The sequence below is a fragment of the Lupinus angustifolius genome, chromosome LG06, assembly GCF_001865875.1.
Source record: "Lupinus angustifolius cultivar Tanjil chromosome LG06, LupAngTanjil_v1.0, whole genome shotgun sequence".
Taxonomy (NCBI): domain Eukaryota; kingdom Viridiplantae; phylum Streptophyta; class Magnoliopsida; order Fabales; family Fabaceae; genus Lupinus; species Lupinus angustifolius.
The window spans coordinates 30,653,659-30,678,925 of NC_032014.1; the positions used below are offsets into that span (position 1 = coordinate 30,653,659).

Here is a 25,267-nt window from a genome sequence, read left to right on the forward strand (position 1 = left end):
ATTTTTATGAACAGAGGAACTTTTTTATAATAGAAGCCATTATTTCTACACCAATATGGTACAAAAATACATTTTCAGCAAACACTGCAACTGGTGCAAGTTTGTATTGCTGTACATACATGTTTTTTGTCTAGATAATATGAAAAATAAAAACCTTATTGATTGTGTAATATTGTTAGATACTTGCTATAATAATGATAACAATATTAGAGAGGTTAAGTGGGAGTTTGAAATTTTTTTATGAGCAATCAAAACTTATCGAAAAGAAAAAAATTAGAAGAATAAGTTGTACTCCAATTCACTTACTATCTCTATAAAACTAATGAAGATGATGATAATTTAGTAAATCTATACTGACTCAACATGAAATGAAATAAAATAATTATAACTTGTTTTTTCGATCCAAAAATTCAAATAAATTAGTTCTAACACCTCATGTGAGACAATGATTTACTATGCTTAATATATCCTAAAACATGTCTCATATCAATCAAAATATGATATATCATTGTGTTTCCTTCGTAACATACTTTTGAATATGATTTGAGACAGAAGATCCTTGTCGAGCTAAATATGTCATATAATCTGAACAGTGAGAGTTGCAATTGACAGCAATGTAAATGGAAATAATCCAAATGAGTCCAATTTCCACACGCCTTCTTTCCTGAGTATAAAAGTCAAGCTTTTTCTCTTTCAAATTGGAAAGTGAAAATCTCAATCCATTATTTCCACCCCACTTCCTTCTTCAATAATTCAACTATTATCATTATTCTATTCATCATGAAGCTTTTGAATCCTTATCATGCACCCTCACTCTCCCAATTCACCTTTCAAGCTTCTTCTACATCTCAGTTACCACTACAAACTATGGAGGAAGATGATGAACAATGTTCTCAAATGGTTCATGTTGCCCTCGGTAAATCGTTAGTTAAAGCTTCCAACTTGCTTCAATGGGCTTTCACCCATTTTAAGAACACCAAGATTTGCATTCTTCATGTTTATCAACCTTCTTCTACCATCCCAACTCCATGTGAGTAATAAGCTCGATTCTAAATTTTAGATTTTTTCAATTTATAATTTCAATGCTTGTTAGTATTTATCTGCATTAGCCAATGTTTTAAATTGCGTCCGCTAATGCGGTTATTGCGATGTGAATTACGACTGTTGTGGTGTGAATTATCTTGTGAGTAAAAACATATTCTTGGCATCTATGCGGTCTGATGTAGTCCGATGCGGTTGCTTTGTGGCCTGTTGCAGTTGTATCACTGTGATTCAGTATCACACTGCAATTGCGGTGTAACAGCAATCGTAATATTGCGGCTGTATATGGGTCCGCAATTTGAAACTCTGGCTTTACCCATTTTGCACTCGTTGAGTCTCTTTAAACTTTGCTATGTTATGTTACCAAAAAATAGAAACTTTGCTATATTATTAACAACCCCTTTTGTCTTACATCATTTTTATTAACTATAGTTAATAGTGTACAATTTCGTAGCTAATCACATATATTGGTGCTTGGTTAATGAGTATATTCGTGGTTGATAGATAGCCCTTTAAAGATGAATACATTAATACACTTGATTAATCACGAAATTATATATCAATAATCATGTATAAAAAATTGTGTATAAAATAGCATGAAAGGATGAATTTTCTTTTAGTTATATCAGTTAAGCTCAGTTTTATTGAGAGTTTGTTTTGATACATTGATCAGTGGGGAAATTGCCAGCATCCAAGGCTAACCCGGAAATGGTATCTGCTTTTCGAAGGGAGGAAAGAGAACAGACCAGGAATCTTCTGGACAAATACTTGAGCATTTGCCGCGCAGCTAAGGTATGCATATTGTTTTCGACCTATTTATAATTCAACTGGAAATCTCCCAGTGAAGTAAACTAATCCTGTTAGGCAATCTTAGACTATGTTTGGAACTTCGGATTGATGGTAAGGGTGAAATGGATGGAAAAAATGGAATGGAACAATGTTCCATTATTTGGACTGTCTAATTTAAAATGGAATGGAGTGTAACTTTTTTTTTTGGTTATAATCAAGGGTATCCCCTCACTCTGTGGAACTAATCCCTATCGTTTTTTGAATGGAGTGTAACCTGATTCCATACCTTTCCATCCAATTCCTATATTTTTGTAAATCATCGGAAAATGGACCTCATTATGCATTTAACCAGTCCATTTAAACCATGTTAACTATCATTCGGTCTTCAAGTTTTCTTCCCTCCAGAATTTATGCCAAAGTTATCTTATTGTGGAGAATATGTAATTTGGGTAAGAAATCTGTTACAATTGTCTTTGTTAATATAATTTTTTTAGGTTAAGGCAAGCATTATCATGACTGAAGCTGGCCAAGTCCAGAAGGGGATTGTTGACTTGGTTATGAGGCATCATATTAGGAAGCTTGTTATCGGAGCCGTGCCGGAGAAGTAAGCATTCCATTCCATTGATTATCCTCTTATCCACCCGTATTCTTTCGAGTTGTATCTTTTTTTTTAAAAAAACATCAGGGGGGAGGGAGGATTATGCCTTGTTTTGCAATGTTAGTAAGATGGAATGTGCCTGTATAAAACTGCCTTGTTGGTCTGCATTTAACATGCTTGTTTTCTTCTTAGTTTCATTCTAGTAAACACTTTCCCGTGGATTGAGGAAACTTGATTTGATTCTTTTTACTATCTAGTATTTCTCAATGTCTATCTTTTCTGTATTACTTGAAGAATACAATCTGGTTTTGTAATTTTGTTGTTAGTCCCTTTCCTTTTATATGAAGGGATGGAAAAAACTTTGCACTTACAAAATCACAATGGAATGTTGCAGTTGCATGAAGGTAAAAAGAAATTACGGTAAAGCAAATTACACTGCCAACAATGCTCCCCCATTCTGTGAAATATGGGTGATCTATAAACGTAAACATATTTGGACAAGAGATGCTTCTGAAATACCTAGTTCTTTGTCTTCATGCGCTCAACCTGACATTGAAAATGAAATCATTGAAACCGAAGCCATTTCTTCATCCAAATCATCCAGTTGTAAAAGTTGTTCCTACCAAAATTCTGATGGGGGCTCTTTAGATATTGATTCAGAGGTCACGAAAGAAAGAATTAACAGTCAGCTGACTGAAACACAAAGAGAAGCTGATGCAGCAACAAACGAGGCCTCTACAGGACTACTTAAGTGCAAGAGGTTGGAAATCGAAGCCATGGAGGCCATAAAGAAGGTTAGCATAATGTAGCAATTGAACATCATTTAGGACTTGTGTTAGCAAAGAAGCTTCCGGTCTTTGCATTGTGAAGTAATTGGCCAAATAGATTATTGTTAGTCACAAAGCATCAAATATGGTTTCTTATGCCTTGTCCAAAAAAAGTATGTTTTCTTAAGTATTTAAGAAACTTTGAGGAGGTATTACATCAAGAAAGAATCCATGCGTAAAATACTGCATGCAAGTTTCTGAATCTTACATTTCCAAGTTAAAATTGTAGAAGAACACTTTGAATTGGTTTGCCCAAATTGACTGCGATAGTCTGGTTTGTTTGAATGTGGTGTTAAGAAGTTTCTCGGACATGATGCTTATAATATTAACATATACATCTCAAATTTGGTGACAAATGAATATATTGAGCTTGAGTGTATTGTTCAGAATTTCATGACATCTTTTCCAACCTAAGTTATATATTCTTTCTTCAGGTGAATTTGTTTGAATCTGCTCATGCGCGAGAATTAAAGCTCAGGAAAGAGGTAGAGGATACACTGAGAGCTACAGTAAAAGAACAACAAAAGCTCATGTATGAGAGTGAACAAATTGCTATTGAGTTGCAAAGGACCATGAGAAATATTGCTCTACTAGATAGTCGTGCACAGGAAGCAAACCGTAGGCGAGATGAAGCTGCAGATGAACTATCACTAATTCAAGCATCCATCTCAATCCTATGGCATGAAAGGCAGCAGATCAGGAGACGGAAAATGGAAGCCCTCCAATGGCTTGAGCGGTGGAAAAGTCGTGGACAAGTTGGGGAAGCTTATTGCAATGGGGTCATTGGGATTCCTGAAGAGTTGCCTGAGTTAGCAGAATTTTCACTGTCAGATCTTCAAAATGCAACATGCAATTTTTCTGAGAGCTTTAAAATTTGCCAAGGTGGCTATGGTTGTATTTATAAAGGGGAAATGTTGGGTAGGACTGTTGCTATAAAGAAGTTTCATCCATGTAACGTGCAAGGACCAGCAGAGTTTCATCAAGAGGTCAGTTCCAGCGTGGTGATATTTTTCATATGTTTAACAAAAAGATTATCTTAAATAAATGCTCAGGGCTTGAGAGGATTGGAATTGGAGGTGTAAACGTGATTTTGAGGCCTCTGGTTTTAATGATTACATCCCTCCCCCCGACCGTTTTTTCTTTTTCTTTTTCACTTCGGCTGTGTGGTGTTTCTCATATATGATGATGCTACCAAATCTGATCAACTAAAACACCAGGTTTGGAGCTTTCTAGTTTCTATCCATTAATAAGTTTAGATGTTTACTTCTCCATCCATATTACTGTTAACTGTAAACTTTCGCCATTGTTTTGTGTTTCTATATAGCTGGAACTTAGTTAATAGTATAGTGTTTTTAGCAGACGCTGACATGCTTGGATGATGTTTACTTTTACGAATGCATTTCTAGATTCTTAACCTTTATAACTTAGTTTGAAATCTTTCTTCTTTTCATTCCTTTGGCCTGGCTGTGTAGCATATGCCATATGGCGTGTTTGATCCCACTAATGTTATCCTTTTGTGACCAGGTTCAAGTTCTTGGTAGTCTCCAGCACCCTCATTTACTGACTTTGCTTGGTGTTTGCCCGGAAGCCTGGTCAATTGTATATGAATACCTTCCAAATGGAACTCTTCAAGACTACCTATTCCGAAAAGGCAACAATTCACCTTTGACATGGAATACACGAGCACGAATAATAGCTGAAATAGCTAGTGCGCTCTGCTTCTTACATTCTTCCAAACCGGAAACTATAATCCATGGTGATCTGAAGCCTGAGGCTATACTTCTTGATTCTTCGCTCAGTTGCAAGATATGCGATTTTGGGTTCTGCAGGCTGGTGACAGAGGAATCTCTGGGTCGTCCTAGTTTCCACTTGAGCACTGAACCAAAGGGTGCTTTAACATACACCGACCCCGAGTTTCAGAGAACTGGAATACTAACTCCCAAGTCTGACATCTTCTCCTTTGGCCTCATCATTTTGCAACTTCTCACCGGTAGGTCTCCAGTGGGATTAGCATTCATTGCACGCAACTCAGTTTCATGTGGAAAATTGTCCTCAATTTTGGATTTTTCTGCCGGAGAATGGCCTTCAGATGTGGCAACACAATTGGTTGAACTGGGATTGCAATGTTGTCAAAAAAATAGTAGAGACAGGCCAGATTTAACGCCTACTCTAGTGAGAGAATTGGATCACTTACACCGTTCAGAAGAGCGACCCGTGCCATCTTTTTTCCTATGTCCAATCCTTCAGGTAACTCATTCTTTTGTATTAATAAAACACAACTAGCTTAGCAGGCCCCATGAAAAGCTAATGAACTAACTATCTAAACCGGATTCAACCAATTGGGGAGGACCCTTTTATTATGTTTACAAGATGAATATAGTTATGCTATTCCATGTGTTCATGACCTTATTGGATTCTACTTCAGGAAATAATGCATGATCCTCAAGTTGCAGCAGATGGATTTACCTATGAAGGGGATGCAATACGTGAATGGTTAGAAAATGGACATGATACTTCTCCAATGACTAACTTAAAATTGACTCATCTACTTCTTATTCCCAATCACATGCTTAGACTTTTGATCCAAGACTGGCTTTGCAAATCTTGAAGGTTCATTAGTGCTCTTTTCACATTAGTTCCATGATTTTTTTCTGGTTGTGAATCTATGTTAAATGTAGTTAGCAGATGAACATAGATTTGTTTTATAGATACTGTTTCATACGTTGTCTCGTGCTAATGAAAATATGTCATGTCAATTATCTAAGACATTAGATCTTTGTTTATTAGCAAAGAGATCTTTGTTCATAAGTGCTCTTTTCATCCCCTTAAGTTTGGGGCTAGTTTTACATTAGTTTCATGGTTTTTTTCTGGTTGTGAATCTATGTTAAATGTAGTTAGCAGATGAACATAGATTTGTTGGATCAGATACTGTTCCATACATTGTCTGACGCTAATGAAAACATGTCATGTCGATTATTTAAGACAACAGATCTTTATTCATTAGCAAAGAGGGCTTATGTTGCTCTTTGACCTGAGAGAAGTTTCTTTTCCTAAAAACACTGATAAGTATAACACCAACTCGCTTGTAGATTCTTGTTCATCATTAAGTGAACAACCTTACTCACAATCTTAACTATTTTGGTATGTCCTACAACAGGAATCACACGGGGGTAGATTGATACAATAGAAACCTCTAGAAAATACTCATTTGTGCCGGCAGATGAAGTACATTACATAGTCCGTTTTAGGGATTGACAACTTACCCATTCAATGAGTGACTTTGACACTTACCCATTCAATAAGTACATTACATAGTCCGGTTATAGGGATTGACGACTTACCCATTCGATGAGTGACGTTGACACTTACACATTCAATAACTGACTTTGACACTTACCATTCAATGTCTTCAGGTTGATAAGAAATGCAACTAGCTCTTTTCTTTTACACTTCATTTGGTTATGCTTGAAAAGGATGGAAGGAAAGACAAAATATTTTCATAAGTTGTTGTAGTTAGTTCAAATGGCCAAATAAACTCTATAAACTCTTCCTTTTCAAATCGAAAGGTGAATACTTTTGGTTATACAAAAAAATAACATAAGAGATAAGAGTATTAATAAAGAAATATAAAAAAAATAGAAATACGTCATTATAAATCACAATTTTTAAGTTCTTTTAGTGGAAGAACTCTATCTTCAATTCAATCCATATCTAATGTGTTAAGGAACTTCCCATTTCTTTTAATTAGGCATAATCAATGGGTTATCATCTTGAGACAATTTAAAATCAGATGTGTTTCTTATTGAACCTTAAAAATGGTAAAATTGAACTAGCTGACATAATAAAATATGATTTGATTCAATTTCATGGTTTGGTTTGATTTTTTCTTATAAATTATTTATAGTCAATGCAAATTCATAGTTTTTGAAGTTTGAAGAACCGGAAAAACTATATTTACTAATTTGTAAAGAAAATGGACAATCATATCTTTCATGTAAAGCCCTAAATCCCTTATGTTTATATTTACTAGCCTTCAATTTTAAATTTTTCAAGAAATAATATTAGTAAATGGATAAACCAAACCATTACTTCATTAGATTTTTACATTATTAAATATTAGAAATCAAATCAACCATTCACTTCTGTTCTATAATATATATATATATATATATATAAAAAAAAAAGTTGTATAAGAGTTTTATATATTATGATTATATCATTTATTATTCATATTTTATCATCATGATATATTAACTATATAGATTTTTAGATATTACATCCTTCTTATCTTTGCTTTTTGAAAGAAAATAAAATAGGAGCAACTTAGTACACATTAAATAAGTAAGTAACCAATTAGTGTTGGTTCAAGTACATATTTGATTCCTCTTAAGTAAAGTTTCGAGTTCGAGTCTTGTACATGGAAAAAATATCTGTTAAGAGAGTTAGCCTATATACTTGTGGATATTCCCGGCTCGGATAGATTAACTCTAGTGCGTGCGAACATTAAATAAGTAAAGTTACTCCAGAGTCTATATAAGCATATATTTTGAAAACCCTAAAAACAAACACGATAGTGCATTAAGCGGTGGCAGAACCAAAACCCTAAACCCCAGATTCAAGAGTGAGCCATAAACACCGTTGCGCCACTGTAGATCCGTGAATTGAAGATGGGAATATTCGAACCTTACAGAGCAATTGGATGCATAACAACTTCTCTTCCTTTCTCTCTTCAGAGACTTGGAACCGAAACTTTCGTCACTCTTTCTGTTGGAAAAGCTTTTCACATTTTCAACGTATTCTTCATTACACTCATTCTCTTCTTTTTACTATTTGAATTAGTATATCTAATTTAATTTATCTTTATTTTTTGCAGTGTTCAAAGCTCAATTTAGTTCTAATTGGTCCTCAACTTCCAAAGAAAATTACTGCTCTTGTTTCTTATCGTCATTACACTTTTGCTGCTTATGGAAACAACATTGCTGTTTTTAACCGTGCTCATCTTGTTGCTACTTGGAAGAGTAACCATAGTGCTAAAATTAAATTGCTTTTTTTGTTTGGAGAACATATTATAAGTGTTGATGTTGTTGGAAACGTGTTTTTGTGGCCTTTCAAAGGACCCATTGATGAAATTAACAACCTTGTTCCATCAACTCATATTAAGCTTGATAAGGGTTTTACTCCGACCACTATTACGCATCCGGATACTTACCTCAATAAGGTTCTTATTGGGAGTGAACAAGGTCCTATGCAGCTTTGGAATCTTAGCACTAAGAAAATGATATTTGAGTTTAAGGGATGGGATTCTCCTATCACGTGTTGTGTTTCGTCGCCTGCTCTCGATGTTGTTGCTGTTGGTTGTGCAGATGGAACCATTCATATTCATAATATTCGCACCGATCAAGAGTTGGTTACTTTTACACATTCGACACGAGGTTCTGTTACTGCATTATCTTTTAGTACTGGTATGTAACACAGCTTATTCCGATTCTTAAATGCAATGCTGTTGTTTTACATACTATTATACATGACGAGCTGAGTGTTTTGTGCTTATTTGAATTAATTGATTAATTTTACCTCTTTTAGATGGGCAACCCCTTCTAGCTTCTGGAGGTTCATCTGGTGTCATAAGCATATGGAATCTGGAAAAGAAAAGGCTTCAGTCTGTTGTAAGAGAGGCTCATGATAACGTGATCACTTCGCTACATTTTTTTGCTAATGAGCCAGTGCTTATGAGTTCATCAGCAGACAACTCTGTTAAAGTAAGTTTATTTTAAACGTGTGTTATACATCTATGGATGTATGAGATATGCATATATAATTTTTTCAGTCGAGATTCTTTACAAATTGTACCGGTTGGGGGCTATGTTCTTTTTTTGCTGTAATAGTTTTAGATTATAGATTGTTTTCTGTTTGCTATTAAAAAGAAGGAGAAAGCAAGTTGCTTGTTTATTGAAGATATCCTAAAGGTCACTGCTAAGTTTTGATGTCTCCAATATCACACCAATTATTTGTACTGTTACATTGTTTTCCTTGATGGCAAGGTTTTTATTTTTCATAGAGCGATATAAATGTTCAATCACTTAAGCTATATGCTAGTAATCTCTTACTAAACAAATATAGTGTTGACTTCCAGCATCATGACTTCACACTGAATTATATGTACTCCTTCCTTTGTGTTTACCACGGAAGCTTGTGCTTTTAGTATTTTTCCCATTGTGATTCATTTCTCATTTTAATGTAGTAAATTGTTGCTTCACATCAACTTTTTATTTTTCCTATACTTAAGGAAGTTTTTCTATTCTCTCATGTGATGTATGATTTTAACTAGTTGAATTTCTCTTTCAATTTTTACCCATAAGTTTTGCCTGAAGATGTGTGAATATATCTAGCATTTGTTTTTTCTCAGATGTGGATTTTTGACACAAGTGATGGCGATCCTCGTCTTTTGCGCTTTCGAAGTGGGCATAGTGCTCCTCCCCTTTGCATAAAGTAAATATTTTCCAGGTGTTAATTTATTTGGGAAATTATTTTGGTCACCCTTGTTGTGTATATTGTAATGTCTGTGTAAGTGATATTATTATGGAAATTTATTTGACCATTCTATATTGCACTCTGTTTTAAATTTACCATTCTTCCCTTGTGTACGCTCAGAGCTGCTTCTGATAAGACACCGATCAGAAACACTCAGTTACCTCAGTATAGTTGTGCTTTTCATATACCACAGTGCTCTCTAGACTATTGCATTTGGGATAGCAAATAAGCCTCATAATGGAACTATGGAAACATATATAAGAAACTTGCACATGAATCCCACTTCATGTTGAAACTAAAATTACCAGTTGTGCCATGGGAATTTCTTTTAAAATAATTTCATTCATATCTTTAATTTCTAGTCAGTGCTTTTACATGTATTCTGCCGAACTTGGATTATTCCAAGGATCAAGTACAAGCTCCTAAGGATTGAAAATTTCTATGACAGAGCAGTGTCTGTTTCTGTAAGTTGTTGCATTAAGGTAGAAAGTAACACTTGGATTCAATCCTTTTAAGGGAGGTCTCTGTATATCCTTAGTAATGGTAGGGAACAAGATTGTCTTCTTGAACTGCCTCTCTGTGAAGTTCAGCACAAGAATTCTTCTGGGGAGTGCCCTTTGTTGATTTGCTGAGGGATTGGAGTACTATTTCGTTTTATAGTTTTGTTTGAGGTTTTGCTTTACTTCCTTTTTAGTGGCTGGTTTTCTTGTTAGTTTTGTGAAGGAGGATTCATTATACTTCCTTCCTTTGCTTATGTTGTTTTCTTCAAATTAAAGTTCATTTTTCCAATAAAATTATATGTATAACCCTCTTATTAAGTTATGATTGTAGATTTTGAACTTTCAATTTTGCATGTGCTATCACTTAAGTCATACCTGCAAATTATGTTCGACAGGTTTTATGCCAATGGAAGACATATCCTTTCTGCTGGTCAGGATCGTGCCTTTCGGCTTTTCTCTGTAGTTCAGGTTGGTTATCATTCATTTATCTGATGTGCCTTTCTCAAATCAGGGACAATTTCATTCTCTTATATTTATGAAATTGTTTACCTACCCCCTCCCTCTTTCCACAGAAATATTCCAACCTTGTTGGTATTTGTTATTCCACTTAGGCATTAGTCCTTTGTTCATGTTCATTGTGCATTACCATTGGCCACTTATTTGTTCTGCCCATATTTGTGATGATGTATTTATTGCAATTTTAATAGGATCAACAAAGTAGGGAGCTTTCTCAACGCCATATTTCTAAACGTGCTAAGAAATTGAAAGTAAAGGTATTACCGATGCTTTCATTCTGATCTTAATCAATGTATTGTCGCTCAACTGAGCTTAGTAGTGTAGTGCCCCTTCGCTTGTATGCCCTGTATAAGTTTTTCCCCTCATTTTATCTTCTCATCTCTCTCTTTTGCATGTGTGTTTTTGTGCAGGAGGAAGAAATAAAATTGAAGCCTGTCATTGCATTTGATTGCGGTTAGTTCTTTTATTGGCATTAGTTCATTCAGGTGTATCGAGGCAAATGGTAATTCTAATTGTTTGGCAAAATTTATAGAATAAAAACATAGCTGACAAATGACTGACTAACGTAAGATAACAAAGAAGTGAATGGCAGCAAATGGTAATATTTGTGTTGTCTTCTGTATAGTTTGGTTAAATATTTAGTAACTTTCCACAAAAAATTGGAATTAGGGAAAGTCATTAAAAGGGAGCAAAAACTTCAAGGAATATGGATGATAAGGGATCATGGATAGTGAAAAAGGGAAAGATCAAAATACAAAGAAAATGAATAAACACCAATGGAGAAACACTGCCCAATTTCAAAAAGGAAATCCCTTCAAAAAGACCATGTGCTTTACCCCAAGTAGAAGCTAATTGCCTAATATTATCCCAAAACGTTATTGAACCAAAGAAACCTCCTTGAAAATACATGAATGTATAATCCTACTCACAAAAACACATAACATGAGAATTTATTAAGAGACTGTATTTTTTATTATTCCACTTCAAACATTTCATTTAATGAATTATTTAATATCTGTGGATATATGTAATTATGTATTGAATCTTCTTTTTTGTGTGCAAACTTCAGCTGAAATTAGAGAACGTGATTGGTGCAATGTGGTTACATGCCATATGGATACTGCCCAGGCATATGTGTGGAGACTTCAAAATTTTGTTCTTGGTGAGCATATATTAAATCCGCGCCCAGAAAATCCAACACCTGTGAAGGTTAGGATCCCACTTCATTTATATTTTTTTGTCTTCTAGCAATCACTGATTTCAAACAAGACGTGGTTTAAAATTTCAACTTATTTTAGTGTCTACTTGATTCTAACAATTTAGTTCCTTGAAGTGAAGTTCCTTTTTATAATGACAAACCGACAAAGCTGTTGGATGTGTGTCATAATGATACAAATCATGTGCCATATCTCTCCTAGTGTGCGACTGTGCGTTAATTTATAATCATTTTGACTACTGTTTTCACATTGTTACAGGCCTGTGCCATCAGTGCATGTGGCAATTTTGCCATTTTGGGGACAGCGGGTGGTTGGATTGAAAGGTTTAACCTTCAATCTGGAATCAGCCGGGGTGCATACATTGACATGTCTGAGCCAAGAAGTTGTGCTCATGATGGTGAAGTGGTTGGAGTTGCTTGTGACTCAACGAATACCCTCATGATAAGTGCGGGATATCAAGGAGATATAAAGGTTCATATTACTTGTTCAAAAAGCCATTAAAGTTCATAATGGCAAGCATGAAGCAATATGATCACTTTGCAAAGCCACCTTATATTGGAAATCATCATTTATAATGTGTCTTGTTGCAGGTTTGGGATTTCAAAGAACGTGCCCTTAAATCCAGATGGGATATCGGTTGTTCTGTTGTTAAGATTGTTTACCATCGTTATAATGGTAACCTAAGTTTTGTTACTCTTCATATTTCTTTATTCATGTGTTCTGTGTATTCCTATTTCCTACCTTGCTTTTCATTTGTTTTATTTAGCAATGTGTGGAGGGAGAAGAAATTCCTACCTTATAATTCATACAGTTGAGATATGAAATGATTAAATATTTTAATGTTTCTTAGGACTCTTGGCTACAGTGGCGGATGATTTAACAATCAGATTGTTTGATGTCGTGGCTCTTAGACTTGTTCGTAAGTTTGAAGGTCACACAGATCGTATAACTGATTTGTGCTTCAGTGAGGATGGGAAGTGGCTTTTGTCATCTAGCATGGATGGATGTCTTCGGATTTGGGATGTGATATTGGCAAGGCAGATAGATGCAATTCAGGTTGATGTGCCTATCACAGCATTATCTCTATCCCCTAACATGGATATATTAGCAACTACCCATGTTGATCAAAATGGGGTGTACCTTTGGTGAGTTTTTGAATTTATTTCTAATAGTTCATAGATAATAAATGGTACGTTTGGTGTGTACCATGTTTTGATAGTGAGAAATTTTATCAGGGTAAACCAGACAATGTTCTCTAGTACTTCAAATGTCGACTCCTATGCAAGTGTAAAAGAAGTTGTGAGTGTCAAGTTGCCATCTATCTCTTCTGCCGAACATTCTCAAGTTGAGCATTCTGATGAGCTGGTGAATGCAACTCGTCCTAAAGATACTCCAGTTTTTCAAACTGAAGATAAGCAAATACCTGATTTAGTCACCCTTTCATTGCTGCCTAAGAGCCAGTGGCAAAGCCTGATCAATTTAGACATTATAAAGGTATGCTTTGAATACTTATTTCCTCCATTTTTATTTTACGTTTTTTGGTGTGTTCATTAGTGACATCTCATTTGCCCTGCTTGTTACAGGTACGTAATAAACCAATCGAGCCTCCAAAAAAGCCTGAAAAGGCCCCATTTTTCTTGCCTTCAGTTCCATCCCTCTCAGGAGAAATATTGTTTGAGCCTGGTAAGTTATCCGCGGACGAAAAGAATGAAACAGGTGATGAAAAACAAGTGAAGAAGGCAAGAGTAGATTTGCCATCATCTCGTTTTCTGCACCTTCTTCAATCCTCAAAAGAGACAAACAATTGTAAGAATGCAACTTATATCCTGATTTTAGTTGATTAATTGAAGAATTAGTCCAGTTTCTGAATTTTTTTTTATTGCTAGCATGTGTAACCTTTGTTACAATATTTTTTATTTTGCAGTTGCAGCATTCACTGATTATATCAAAGGATTATCTCCATCAACTCTTGATATGGAACTTAGAATGTTTCAGATCATAGATGATGATGATGAGCAAGAAGTTGAGAAGATGCCTGAGTTGGTAACAATTGAACAGTTTCTGGATTATTTTATACATGAGCTCTCCTACAGAAATAATTTTGAGTTTCTACAAGCTGTGATCAGATTATTTTTGAAGGTTAGGACTTTCCCTCTATTTGTTGGCCGGTTTCATTGTTAGTAGAGTTCTGTTCAAGTTTACAATGTTTTTTCCTTTCATTTTGGCAGATACATGGTGAGACAATTCGGCAGCAGCCACACTTACAAGAAAAAGCAAGGAGGCTCCTAGATATTCAATCCTTGGTATGGAAGGGAGTAGACAAATTGTTTCAAAGTGTCAGATGTGTGGTTTCCTTTCTTAGCAATTCCCAGATTTAAGTCGGCGATGAGTCCTCGATTTGTGAAAATGCTAACCCTCAAGCAATAGCAAAACATAGAATGTGTTATGGTAAAGCATTTCATTTTTAGATCCCATGTCCATGGATTAATACATATAAATCAGGCCAACAGATTGGTTAAAAAAGCTGGTGAATGAAATTTTGCATGATCATTATTCTGAGGTGTATTATATCAAGGAATTCTTGTGACAGGATTAAAGTAGTTTTCTGTACTCTTCTGGTTACTAGATCAATTTTTGTTATGCACATCTTCTGTAGTTGGATTATGGAAAATCAAGTCCAAAATCAAATTGCAATTTATATCCACAAGTGCTTTCTCCATGGTAATTATTTTTATCTGTAGTGCACTTTTACAGCATGCTTTGCTTAGTTATGTTGCTGAATTGGTTCTCAGCAATGTTGTCCAATGGGATATAAGAGAAAGATAATTTAGATGAGTTTTTGTAAAGAACACATTTTAAAGATTTCACTAAACTAATTTTATAAAATAAGAGTGTAATATCTATGCATTATCAATGTAAAGATTTGTATAATGTATTATATAAAACTTTTATATTGTTATTGTATGTATCTTTTTTTTCATAAAATAATGCATTCATCATGAAAAGGTGTTATATTAAGGATTTAATATGTATAATCAATAGTGAAATTGTTTTTTATACTGTCAAAGTAATATAAATCGTCAAAGTAATATAAATCAATAGTCAATGATATATTAATAGTGTAAAAAACTTTACATTATAAGTGCACAGATTTTATACTCTCCGTTTAATTTTTGATGAGAAGATAGATTGGTATAACCCATGCACACGTTTGTAAAATTCTTTAAGCATGCTCACTTTAATTTCATTTTATTGGGCATGCAAGGGCATGTTCTATCTCTAGGTTGTGCTAGTTCTAGTTTGTATTAAAAGTAAAGGGCATGGTCCATTTTCATCTTAGAATTCAAAAGTGGAGCAATTCAAAGCAAAAAATGGCTGACGTGTTCATGACTTCAATTTGTGTCTTGTTCTCCACAAAAGTCTATTTTGAACGTTGATTAGTTCCACTATGTTTTTAATATAATCTTGAAAGAACCACCATTAATATATATTATATAATTTCAATAAGGAGATGATTACCAACAAGACGTTAGTCCAATAGTGTAAGGCCATATTCGATCCTTAACATTGATGATTTAATTATGAGAGTGATACTTGTTAGGAAGGACAATCATGAATACTAAAAAGGATTAGTTCCTTACTAAAAAAATGTGAGAATATTATTTGTATTAAAGAAAAAATGATTGGCATTGGGCAAGTTTATACAATGCACAATCATATGTGAACTTCATACATGGGCCCTTTTCAATCTAGAACTACTAGAATAGTGGCAGCATAACTATATACGCCACAAGATATATATAATAAACATTGAATTAGTATTCATAGAGTCTTGGTCATACTTCTTTATTTTGGCACTTAGTGAATTTCTAATTCATTTCTAATAACTTACATCCATATCCATTAACGTGGAACATATTATTGCATGTAATTTTTTAATTTTTTATGTGTAGATAATTGTATGGCAACATAGTCCAAGAATATTAAATAATGTCAAGATGCATTGTATAAACTTTCAAAGCCGTAATTTTACTTTTTTGACCTTAATTAGTAGTCAACTTTGTTGTCTGGTTTAGATCAAGAATTGAGCAGGTATTGTTGTTAGCCTCCTTATTATATATGGAGGAATCCACTAATTTAAACCATCGGATTTTCCTAGAATTAATAACTAAGATGAAGATTAAGTTTAAAAAACTTACTCTTAAAATACGTGGGTTCCTCCCTATATCTAGAAACTCCATACTCTAAAGTCTTAACAACATTTCCCACAACTACCTTGTTTTTCTCCACAATTTATAGGTTGGTGTAATAACAATAATATTACTACTAAAAAACCCATATATGACATGCAGTTCGGTACAAATAAAATCTTTTTGAGTTTTTTCTATAAAAATTGTTAATCAAAATATGTTTTTAGGATAAATTCTACATTGACCAATTTAATTGGTATTTAAACTTTTTAAATTGAGACATCTTTAGGGACCGGAAAAACCTTACAATTTTTCTAAAGAGGTGTCTATTCTTTTCTTTTATTTATATATATATATATAAGTGTGTGAGAACCAGACTGTATAGGCGGTTAGACTGATTTGACTACTTACCAAACTTGAAAATAATTTTGATTTGCATCTTAACTGAATGAGAGTTGAATCGCTTTGGATCGGGAAATCTCCGGTCTGACTGTGTTATCCAGTTAGATTGGAATAACCCGGGAAATAGACCTACATTTTAACCGATTAAACTTTATACGAGACCTCCTTCGCATCGTGATTAGTTTCACACATTAATATATATATATATATATATATATATATATTAACGTGTTGACTTGTACTATAGTTGTGGCATAGGTTGTTCACTTTATACCGCTTCTTAATATACACCAACTTCTCCATACCTTTGCTTCAGTTACCACTCTCCCTAACTTTCTTTCTTCAACCAAAGAAACTCATTCACTTTTTCTCTTCATCTTTAAGAGGTTACAATTTCATTCATTTCTAGTTTATTAGTTACTTCTTTTGCAGCCAATCATTTCTATAAGAAACTTTTGAACAATAAAATGATTTTTTTTATTATGCTACTAGCTGATTAATTGAAACCAAACATGGAGTTTTTTTTGTTTTGTTCATAATTAACATGTCTATTTCTCATGTTACTATAGTTATATTCAGCTACATGTTTCTGTTATATATCTGAATTATTATGGAGTTTGATGAAACTGCAGGTTGCAGGCGTTCAAAATAAATGATTAGAAATATGTTGTTATAGTTGGAATCTTTTGATTGTTGGCGTCTATGGTAGAATCAGTCGGGGCCTAAGAGGCAGTGGTTTACCCTGTGGCGGGTGTCAGTGGTTCAAGTCTGCTTATCTCCAACTCGTGAACTTAGCCCATGCAAAGCTATACGATAGCACCCAATTTTTCCGATTCGGCAGTTTGATTTGTTGCCAAATTTAGAAATATCGTACTCTTTACTTTGGACTACGGTTTTCATTTAAAACTGTGATTGTCTACGGCATTGACTTTTGTTTAGACCATAGTTTTTTTAACATATGACAATAGTCTTCCAATATCATTGCCCAGATAAATAATATAGGCAACAGTTTGGAAGATCCTTAACGCCAATGATTTAAATTTGTTGCTAATATAAAAAGTTGAAAACCATAACCTTTCATCATTTATAATGACTTTATAACTTTTTGAATGTTTTCACTTTCATTTAATATCATAGCCTTTGTTATTACATGTATTATTCTTTCTTGATCTTTGTTATAAAACATTCATGTATTATGAACATATGAATATTAATAATGCTATATATGGTTGAATTAATCCAGCTCAGGAGTTCATAACTTCATATACATAAACTTTTATTAACATCTTTAATTATGGTTCCACAGGGCAAAGCTTAGTGGATTGAAAACTACAGAAGAATATTATCTGTATTATTATTAGTTATGGTAAAGCAGCACTTGATTTCTTCTAAGAAGAACATTGTTGAAATTGAAGGCAATAGTAATAATAATAATCAAGGATGCATGTGGGGTATACTTCATATTCTTGATTATCATCATTGGCATGTTAAAAGGGTGTTACCTCATAAAAGACATGACAGATGTAAGCAATTTTATCACTACGTCCTTTTTCCTTTTACTCATTATTATTCCTTATGTTTTGCCTTTATAATAGCACGGATAAATTGAACACCTTCACGTGTTAGTGTTGGACATGGATACGCTCGGATTCGTAAATGATACATATTCCTAGAGTATCCAAAAATTAAAAAAAGAAAGATAAGATATGCATCTGATACGTTTTCAACAAAAAATATAGGATAAGATATGATATGTTTTATCAATTTTTGTGAATTATTCTACTATATTTTCTAATTTTGGTACTTGAAATTTTGGAGGAGAATGATTTGCAATTTCCATTATATTTTCTACTTTGACTATTTTGATTTATACTTATAATTATCATATTTTATGTATTTTTTACTATTTTATACATGTATCCCTTAGTATATCTTATCCTTTATTTTAGAAAAAATGTATGTCGACATTTCGAATACGTATCGTATCCATATCCGTGCTTCATAGTATGTAATGCACTGTGGCCTTATATTTTTCTTTAAAGGAATGACCAAAACAGAAACATAAGGACACCATTTAGTCCATGTTATCTAAGGATTTAGACTTTGGTAAACATTAAACTAATCCTAAAACATAATCATAGAATCTACATTTAGTTATTTGACTTAATGTTAGTATATTCAAGTGTGAAGTCTCGGAAATGAGTTGAAGATTTTATAACTGAACCATTATCATTAAATTCTTTGTCACTAGTTAAATATCATTAACAATGCAATGAAACTCTTATTTGGTAGGTTCTGAAAATTAAGAAACAACTGAAATATAAGAACCTGGCTATGCAGATTACATGACATTCTTTTCTCTCTTCAATATTCATGATTACATCTTGCTTCTGTTAACAAATTTATGTGCTCACCAAGCTCTTCTTTAACCTATCAGCAGATAAGAAAAAAACCATTTTGCATAACCAAGGCGAAAAAGATCAACTAAATCGAAATGCAGAAGCAGAACCCTTCATTGTAAGTTTAAAACTTCATGCTCATATTTTAAGGTCATGGCCACAAACAATTTTAGCATGGATATGTACATTATTGTAATGTAATTAAGTCTATATATAAATATCAGGTAGGCCAACATGGGAAAAAAATGAGTGCTACAGGCAAGAGTTCCTCCGAAAATCGGAAGAAGGGACGATACACCAAAGAATCTTTACATTTAGAGTACTCAGGGGAAAACCAGGCCAATAGTGAGAATACACTTAATTTGGAGAAAGATGGCAAGTCAGAAGAAGCTTCCCTTGATCAAACATATTTGGAAACAAACATTGTTAAGAGAGACATTTCGGATAAACTTGAGAAGCATAATGATATTTTGAAGATATGTGGTGTGGAGAAGGATTTACTTCTCAAGTTTCTGCATGATTTAGATGTTAGTAGGAAAAAACTCCAAGCTTCCAGCAATAAATCAAGATTGACAAAATCAGGGTCATTTCCTTTAACCGAATCTTCGAAGATGAGAAGCGTAAGCACTCGTACCTTCAAACACAAGCAAACTGAAATTTGGGCATTTCCTAAGGGAGAAAAGTTGCTTGTTGGTACTCAAGCACCAAAAATTTCTGCATCTACTTTGGTGAAAGATGTTTCTAATGAGAGTTCCATGGAACAAAAACCCAGCACTTATTCAAGGTCTTCACAAGGATTAAATCACAAAGGGTGGAATCAATTGGTTCTTCATAGCTTCAAAGTTATAAAGCAGAAGATAAAACATGCTCTTGTCGAGGCAATTCACCGTAGATATTCACTAAAATATAGCATTACCAATGATGAGAAAGTTGTCTCACAAATCTTAGATGATGGCGTGATTCAAGAGTGCGAAAAGAATGATAGCTCGAATGAGACTAAAGCTTATGATTATGATTCCAACAAACATGAAGTTCGCCTAATGCGAAGAACGTCGTCTCTGAATGAATCTCTTGATAGATATACTCAGTTGTTTGAGAAAAGCTTCAGCAATGATGTCAAGTGGCATAGCTCAAAGTCTAAAAGCTTAAGATTAACAAATGAAGATAAGGTTCTCAAAAGTGGAAATCCTCCTAAGTTTTCCAGAAGCAATTTCTCTCTGCCTAGTCTCGAGTCTTTACGCTTCATTCTACACGAGGTACTTCTCGACACGAATATAGGGGACACAGTGGAAACTGATAATCATGTCCAAAGAAAGTCGGTGAGCTTTTCTTCACAGACTGACAAACCACTCAATCAGATCGAAGAGAATGAAATCGCGGAAACAGTAGAAGGAGATGGCAAGGATGTGAATTCTAGTCCTTTATCAGGTAAGATTGTCGAGGAAATTGACAGAGTTACCCGTGATCGAATGGAGGACAAACATGAGATAGCAGCAGAAGATGGAAATTTTCGCCATGAAAAAGTTGAAATAAGCATAACTATATATCCTAACAAGGAGGTAGTAGCATGTCTTGAAACTTGCAGTGAAAACAATACAATCAAACAAGCAAAAGGTAATGAATTTATGTTAAGTATGAATTATATTTACATATTATTTCTTTGAGATACCATGATATTATGAACTCCACCCTCTTATTATAATCTCATGCTTTCAACTGCAACAAAGATATATAATTGGTGATTGTTTTGGCCAAATGAAACCAGGTGGAGAGTTGAATGATCGAAGCTCTATCGTCGAAGAATCGGAGTCTGATTTAGCAAAAAGAAGAAGTGTAGATTCCTTTGAAGGCTCTTCATCCAAAAATGCTAGTGTAACAGCAAAAGACACAAACACTAGTTCTGACAAAAACTTCCTGCTACATAAATCAGTTACAAACAACAATTCCGATTTCATGTATGTGAAAAAGATTCTTGAAGTTTCCGGCTTCATGGAAAATGAGCAGAATCAAATATGGCACACATTAGACCAGCCTCTAAAGCCTTCATTACTCAAGGATTTGTATAATGAAATCGATTTCTCTGGAGAAGAGATTGTTAGTCCCTATGATCACCAACTTCTATTTAACTTAGTTAATGAAGTTCTCATTCAAATAGACGAAATGTCACCAACTTACTTCCCTAGACCTTTCTCCTTCAACTACCGCCTTCGTCCAACGCCGAAGGAGTACTATCTTCTTAATGAAGTATGGACTAGTGTTAACTCATTCCTGAGCTTAAGACCAGAGCTAGATCAGACATTAGACGATGTCGTAAGTCGCGATTTGGCGAAAGGAAGTGGCTGGATGAATCTCCAACAGGAAGAGGAGTATGTAGCACTTGAACTAGAAGAGATGATTGTTGATGATTTATTAGATGAACTTGTCTTCTCATGAAATTCTGATTAGACTAAAGTAGCTTAGGAGAAGTTGATATCACTTAATATAGTGTAGAATGTTGATTCTTTTTCAGTGTGTTTCAGTTCCTAGTAGATTTATTTGATTATTTTTCATGCGGAATAGGATTCATGAGTACATTATTTGATCTTGTAAATAAGATTTACAGGTAGATATTATGTACAGTTTTGGTGCTTGGCATGATTAATGTTTATGTAAATAAAATAGGAGTGTATCATCTACTATTTATTTGAATTAATTTTATCTAAAAGTTAATTATGATCGAAAATGAATAATGGATAATACAATAATAGTATAAAAAACTCTTACACTGTCAGTGTATATTCTTCTTCTTCTCATAAAATATAAGACTAAGTGTTCTTGCTTACCCCATTGAGGTTTTATTCTCTTACACATTAATTGATGACAAAGTAGCAAATCTGTTATTGATGTTAGGCAAAAAATCACGTTTTTAGCTAACATAGAATTCAAGTGATTTTCACATAGAATATTACATGACATTTTTGAGGGGGGGTCTTAGTATATAACTGGGAAATATTAATATATATGCATGGAAGGTGTGTTCTTATTTTTTTTAAATGTAAAACTCTTGCTAGTGTTAGTTCTGTATGTTTTAAAGAACCATAATTAGATAAATTATACATCCCTATATCTATAGGAGAGACCTTCTTAGTTCTTAGCTTACAACACATTTCCACTTCTTAGTTTTTACCTTCTTAGTTTGTATATTGTATTTACTATGATTAGAAACAATATAATGTTAATATAGAAACAATACAATGCTAATATATTATGGAAAAAAAGTAGTAATATAATACAATATTTATTTTATAGCGTAAGAATTTTATATTATGAGCATATTATCAATACGAAATATGGTAGAATTGCATATTAGTTGATTTGGATATGTGGAAAGGAGATTGACAGAAGCCTCGTAGATAGAAGTCTGGTAAGGAGAGTATTTCAAATGAAAGTTAGTCCAATTCTTAGAGAAAGAGTGAGATCAAGAAAAATTATAGAGAAAATAATAAAGAAAGACTTAGACATCGATGTTTTGTCAATCAATATGATTTATAATAAAACATTAGGTTATTGTTCGATTCATGTAATGATATTATCTAGTGACATAAATACTTGGTTGCTGTTGTTATTAGCACACTAAGAAGTATTTATTTATTTATATATAAATAAAATAATGTTGAAGTAAATCACCATTTTTTATTTTATTTTATTTTTCTTAAAAAAAAGAATGAATGGGTAGAAATTGAAATTTAGATTATTTAAGGTTTCGATTTAGGGCTAAGTAATAATGGGATGAGTGGATGTCTATAACAATAAATGTTACTTCCTAAAATTAAAAGTTTGACTTTTAGTTTTTCTATAAATATAGTAAAATTTTATACTACCAGATCAATATTTTATTAATGTCTTAATCGTATTTGGCTCTTAAATAAAATTAATATATACTTCCAAAAAGATTTATATTACACTGTTTTTCCAAGTGGATAAAGTGGGTGGATTTTTTATACACGTGGGCCAATTATCTAGTTTTCATCTGGGCCACGTGGACTCCGTAGAACACAGTTGTTAAGTTCACAGTATACTCACTGAATTTATTTGCTTCTCACGCATCAAAATATGTGTACATAAAACATAATATTAAATTGTTAGTTAATTTCAATTTGTTAGTTGTAATATTGTTTTCGTTAATTGATTAACTAGTTAGTTATTAGTTAGACATTGTACTATATAAAAGGTGATTCTCTTATAACTTAATTCTATATAGAAAGTTTCAATTTTCTTATTCATGATTTTCTCTCATACTTCTTGATTCATCAAGAAGCTTTCTCTTCATGGATTTTATCATTCTTTCTTTCTTGCTTTATCAAAATTCATGCATGGCTCTACCATTTTAACACATAATGTTAGAAATATACACTTACAGTTAATGTCTCCCATATTTAAAGTCATTGTTCCTAAAGCACATAATAATCTCATGCAGATTATGGCTTTAGAAGCATGATGCATGCCTATTGATTCATGTGTAAATTGTTGAAGGTTAACTTTGAGGAATCCATTATGGGGTATTCAAATTCAAATATATTAAGAATTTCAAAGTTGTGTGATTGAAAACGCTTCATATTGGACAAACTTGCTTCATTATGATGAATGAAGTATCAAACCCCGCATGGAAGCTCTATGTGTCATGTTTCATCCCAACAAGTGTCGCTCCTAGGAAATGAACTTGAAACCTTACATCACTAGACATACACATTGTTGGTATGTCATTTTCTATTTAGACCATAATAAGATGTTAAGAGTTTGTTTTTTCTAAAGGATTTAAATTTGAGTCTTATATTTAGAAAAAACTTTTGTTGGGTAAACTAACTCTACTATATCATGAATGTTCCGGACCAACTTGAAAAATATGTTTGCAAAATGTCTAATTAAGGGCTTGTTCTTCACACAACAACCTTGGACTAGGATAAGATTTTTGTTTTCCTTTTCTCTTCTCTAGTTGATGCTTGATCATGCATGAATTGTGGTTGTCATTGACTCATTACCTATCACAACTTTTGGATAGGTGAGATATTCAATTATGGTTGTGGTGCCTTGAAAACCACATGATTATATGAAAAGAAGAAAGAACAAATTAATAAGGGTCACTTCCAAATATAATTTGCAGACCTAGGCTATGAACCATTTATATCATAATACATCATGGATATAAGTAAATTGTTATTTGGAAAAAGAAGAAATACACTTAGTAGTGTAATATGTATGGATTATTGTTACTTGTTAGTATATATCATAATTCTCATATCAACATTTATTATGATGAATAATCACATACTCAAAAAAAGATTACTTTCTTATCACAAAGAGTCAGAGTATTATTGATAGTATCAAAAAATTAATATATTATTTATATTTAAAAGGGTAAGGGATAATAAATAATACTATGAATGACAATCTAAAAAGGTGTTATATCATTAATACAAATATATTTTTCCAATATAATAATAGCTGCATTAAAGTATCATAAAGTTGAATTGACCACAGTATAATTTGGGACCATGGGCGCCCGTGGAATATAGGCATGCACCATGCACCCAAGTTTTAAATATTTCTCTATTCTACAAATGAACTAAAAAGTGTAATATGTATATTCTTTCTGTATAATATTTTATATAGTTAGACACAATTTACGTATTATATTTAAGAATAATAATCATAATACCATTAACAAAACTCTAAAAAACGAAAAAATGAAAGACATAAAGTGAAAGTTTTCCTCAATTTTTTTAGTCTTTTATTTGCGGGGAATGGTAAATAGTGGAACAATAGTTTTGGAGGAGGTCAGTGGCTGATGATTATTGGGCAGGTGGGGCTGCTGCCCCTGAACTTTTGCATACAGGAATATATTTGTTGTCCCACAAAATATATCAATCCATATGATAATTAAAAAATACTTAATTATTAAACTTTTAAATTATAAAGTATATTTTCTCAACCAATCATAACAAGTGACACATAGATTAATACACTTTTTTAAAACATCACATACACTCTGCTTACCTACACCCAAACGACATTTTTATGAAGTAACTCATTGAAGCTCACATATTCCTTTAATTTCTACCTTGATAAATAAATGTACTCTAACTTGTTTGTCATTCTAAAAATTATACATAAATGGATCTAATTCTTTTACACGTGTAGATGATGATGTTGCTTATAATATATGACTTAATTTGAGTTCGAAAATACTTTACACATAATGAAAGAGATTATGTATGTAT

The 25,267-nt window shown here is 33.2% G+C and overlaps 3 protein-coding genes across 7 annotated transcripts; all 3 read left to right on the forward strand.

Moving 5' to 3' along the window:
* Positions 646–6,391, forward strand: LOC109351069 (U-box domain-containing protein 33-like). Of its 3 annotated transcripts, XR_002108181.1 has the most exons (9): positions 646–1,030; positions 1,715–1,833; positions 2,325–2,434; positions 2,823–3,222; positions 3,690–4,241; positions 4,780–5,502; positions 5,681–5,873; positions 6,064–6,145; positions 6,294–6,391. XR_002108181.1 is itself a non-coding variant. In XM_019592399.1 (7 exons), exons 1-7 carry the CDS (start codon positions 781–783, stop codon positions 5,861–5,863), a joined length of 2,337 nt encoding a protein of 778 aa, XP_019447944.1. In that variant the 5' UTR covers positions 646–780; the 3' UTR covers positions 5,864–5,943. The 3 variants fall into 3 exon arrangements, 2 of the variants coding, with proteins under 2 accessions (XP_019447944.1, XP_019447945.1); XM_019592399.1 differs by lacking the exons at positions 6,064–6,145; positions 6,294–6,391 and having other exon boundaries at positions 5,681–5,943; XM_019592400.1 differs by lacking the exons at positions 6,064–6,145; positions 6,294–6,391 and having other exon boundaries at positions 872–1,034; positions 5,681–5,943.
* LOC109351068 (WD repeat-containing protein 36) lies at positions 7,801–14,726 on the forward strand. Its single transcript, XM_019592398.1, has 15 exons — positions 7,801–8,048; positions 8,129–8,717; positions 8,839–9,014; positions 9,662–9,744; positions 10,682–10,754; positions 10,994–11,059; positions 11,213–11,255; positions 11,872–12,011; positions 12,278–12,490; positions 12,610–12,694; positions 12,870–13,164; positions 13,255–13,513; positions 13,603–13,825; positions 13,944–14,158; positions 14,248–14,726. The coding sequence occupies exons 1-15, from the start codon at positions 7,923–7,925 to the stop codon at positions 14,395–14,397; spliced, it is 2,736 nt and encodes a 911-aa protein (XP_019447943.1). The 5' UTR covers positions 7,801–7,922; the 3' UTR covers positions 14,398–14,726.
* LOC109351072 (protein TRM32-like) lies at positions 17,937–21,647 on the forward strand. 3 transcript variants are annotated; one of them, XM_019592405.1, is made up of 5 exons: positions 17,938–18,134; positions 19,049–19,128; positions 19,235–19,355; positions 19,401–20,624; positions 20,776–21,647. In XM_019592405.1, the coding sequence occupies exons 1-5, from the start codon at positions 17,975–17,977 to the stop codon at positions 21,441–21,443; spliced, it is 2,253 nt and encodes a 750-aa protein (XP_019447950.1). In that variant the 5' UTR covers positions 17,938–17,974; the 3' UTR covers positions 21,444–21,647. The 3 variants fall into 3 exon arrangements, with proteins under 3 accessions (XP_019447948.1, XP_019447950.1, XP_019447947.1); XM_019592403.1 differs by having other exon boundaries at positions 17,937–18,134; positions 19,052–19,128; positions 19,235–20,624; XM_019592402.1 differs by having other exon boundaries at positions 19,235–20,624.

What these genes read in the sequence shown, in the direction of transcription:
- LOC109351069 (XM_019592399.1), top strand. Translation starts at nt 781, where the DNA reads ATGAAGCTTTTGAATCCTTATCATGCACCCTCACTCTCCCAATTCACC. An exon ending in TTCTACCATCCCAACTCCAT is followed by an intron (nt 1,031 to 1,714) that starts GTGAGTAATAAG and finishes TACATTGATCAG; the next exon opens with TGGGGAAATTGCCAGCATCC. An exon ending in ATCGGAGCCGTGCCGGAGAA is followed by an intron (nt 2,435 to 2,822) that starts GTAAGCATTCCA and finishes GGAATGTTGCAG; the next exon opens with TTGCATGAAGGTAAAAAGAA.
- LOC109351068 (XM_019592398.1), top strand. Translation starts at nt 7,923, where the DNA reads ATGGGAATATTCGAACCTTACAGAGCAATTGGATGCATAACAACTTCT. An exon ending in TGCATTATCTTTTAGTACTG is followed by an intron (nt 8,718 to 8,838) that starts GTATGTAACACA and finishes TACCTCTTTTAG; the next exon opens with ATGGGCAACCCCTTCTAGCT. An exon ending in CTCAAAAGAGACAAACAATT is followed by an intron (nt 13,826 to 13,943) that starts GTAAGAATGCAA and finishes TTTATTTTGCAG; the next exon opens with TTGCAGCATTCACTGATTAT.
- LOC109351072 (XM_019592402.1), top strand. Translation starts at nt 17,975, where the DNA reads ATGGTAAAGCAGCACTTGATTTCTTCTAAGAAGAACATTGTTGAAATT. An exon ending in CAGAAGCAGAACCCTTCATT is followed by an intron (nt 19,129 to 19,234) that starts GTAAGTTTAAAA and finishes TATAAATATCAG; the next exon opens with GTAGGCCAACATGGGAAAAA. An exon ending in TACAATCAAACAAGCAAAAG is followed by an intron (nt 20,625 to 20,775) that starts GTAATGAATTTA and finishes AAATGAAACCAG; the next exon opens with GTGGAGAGTTGAATGATCGA.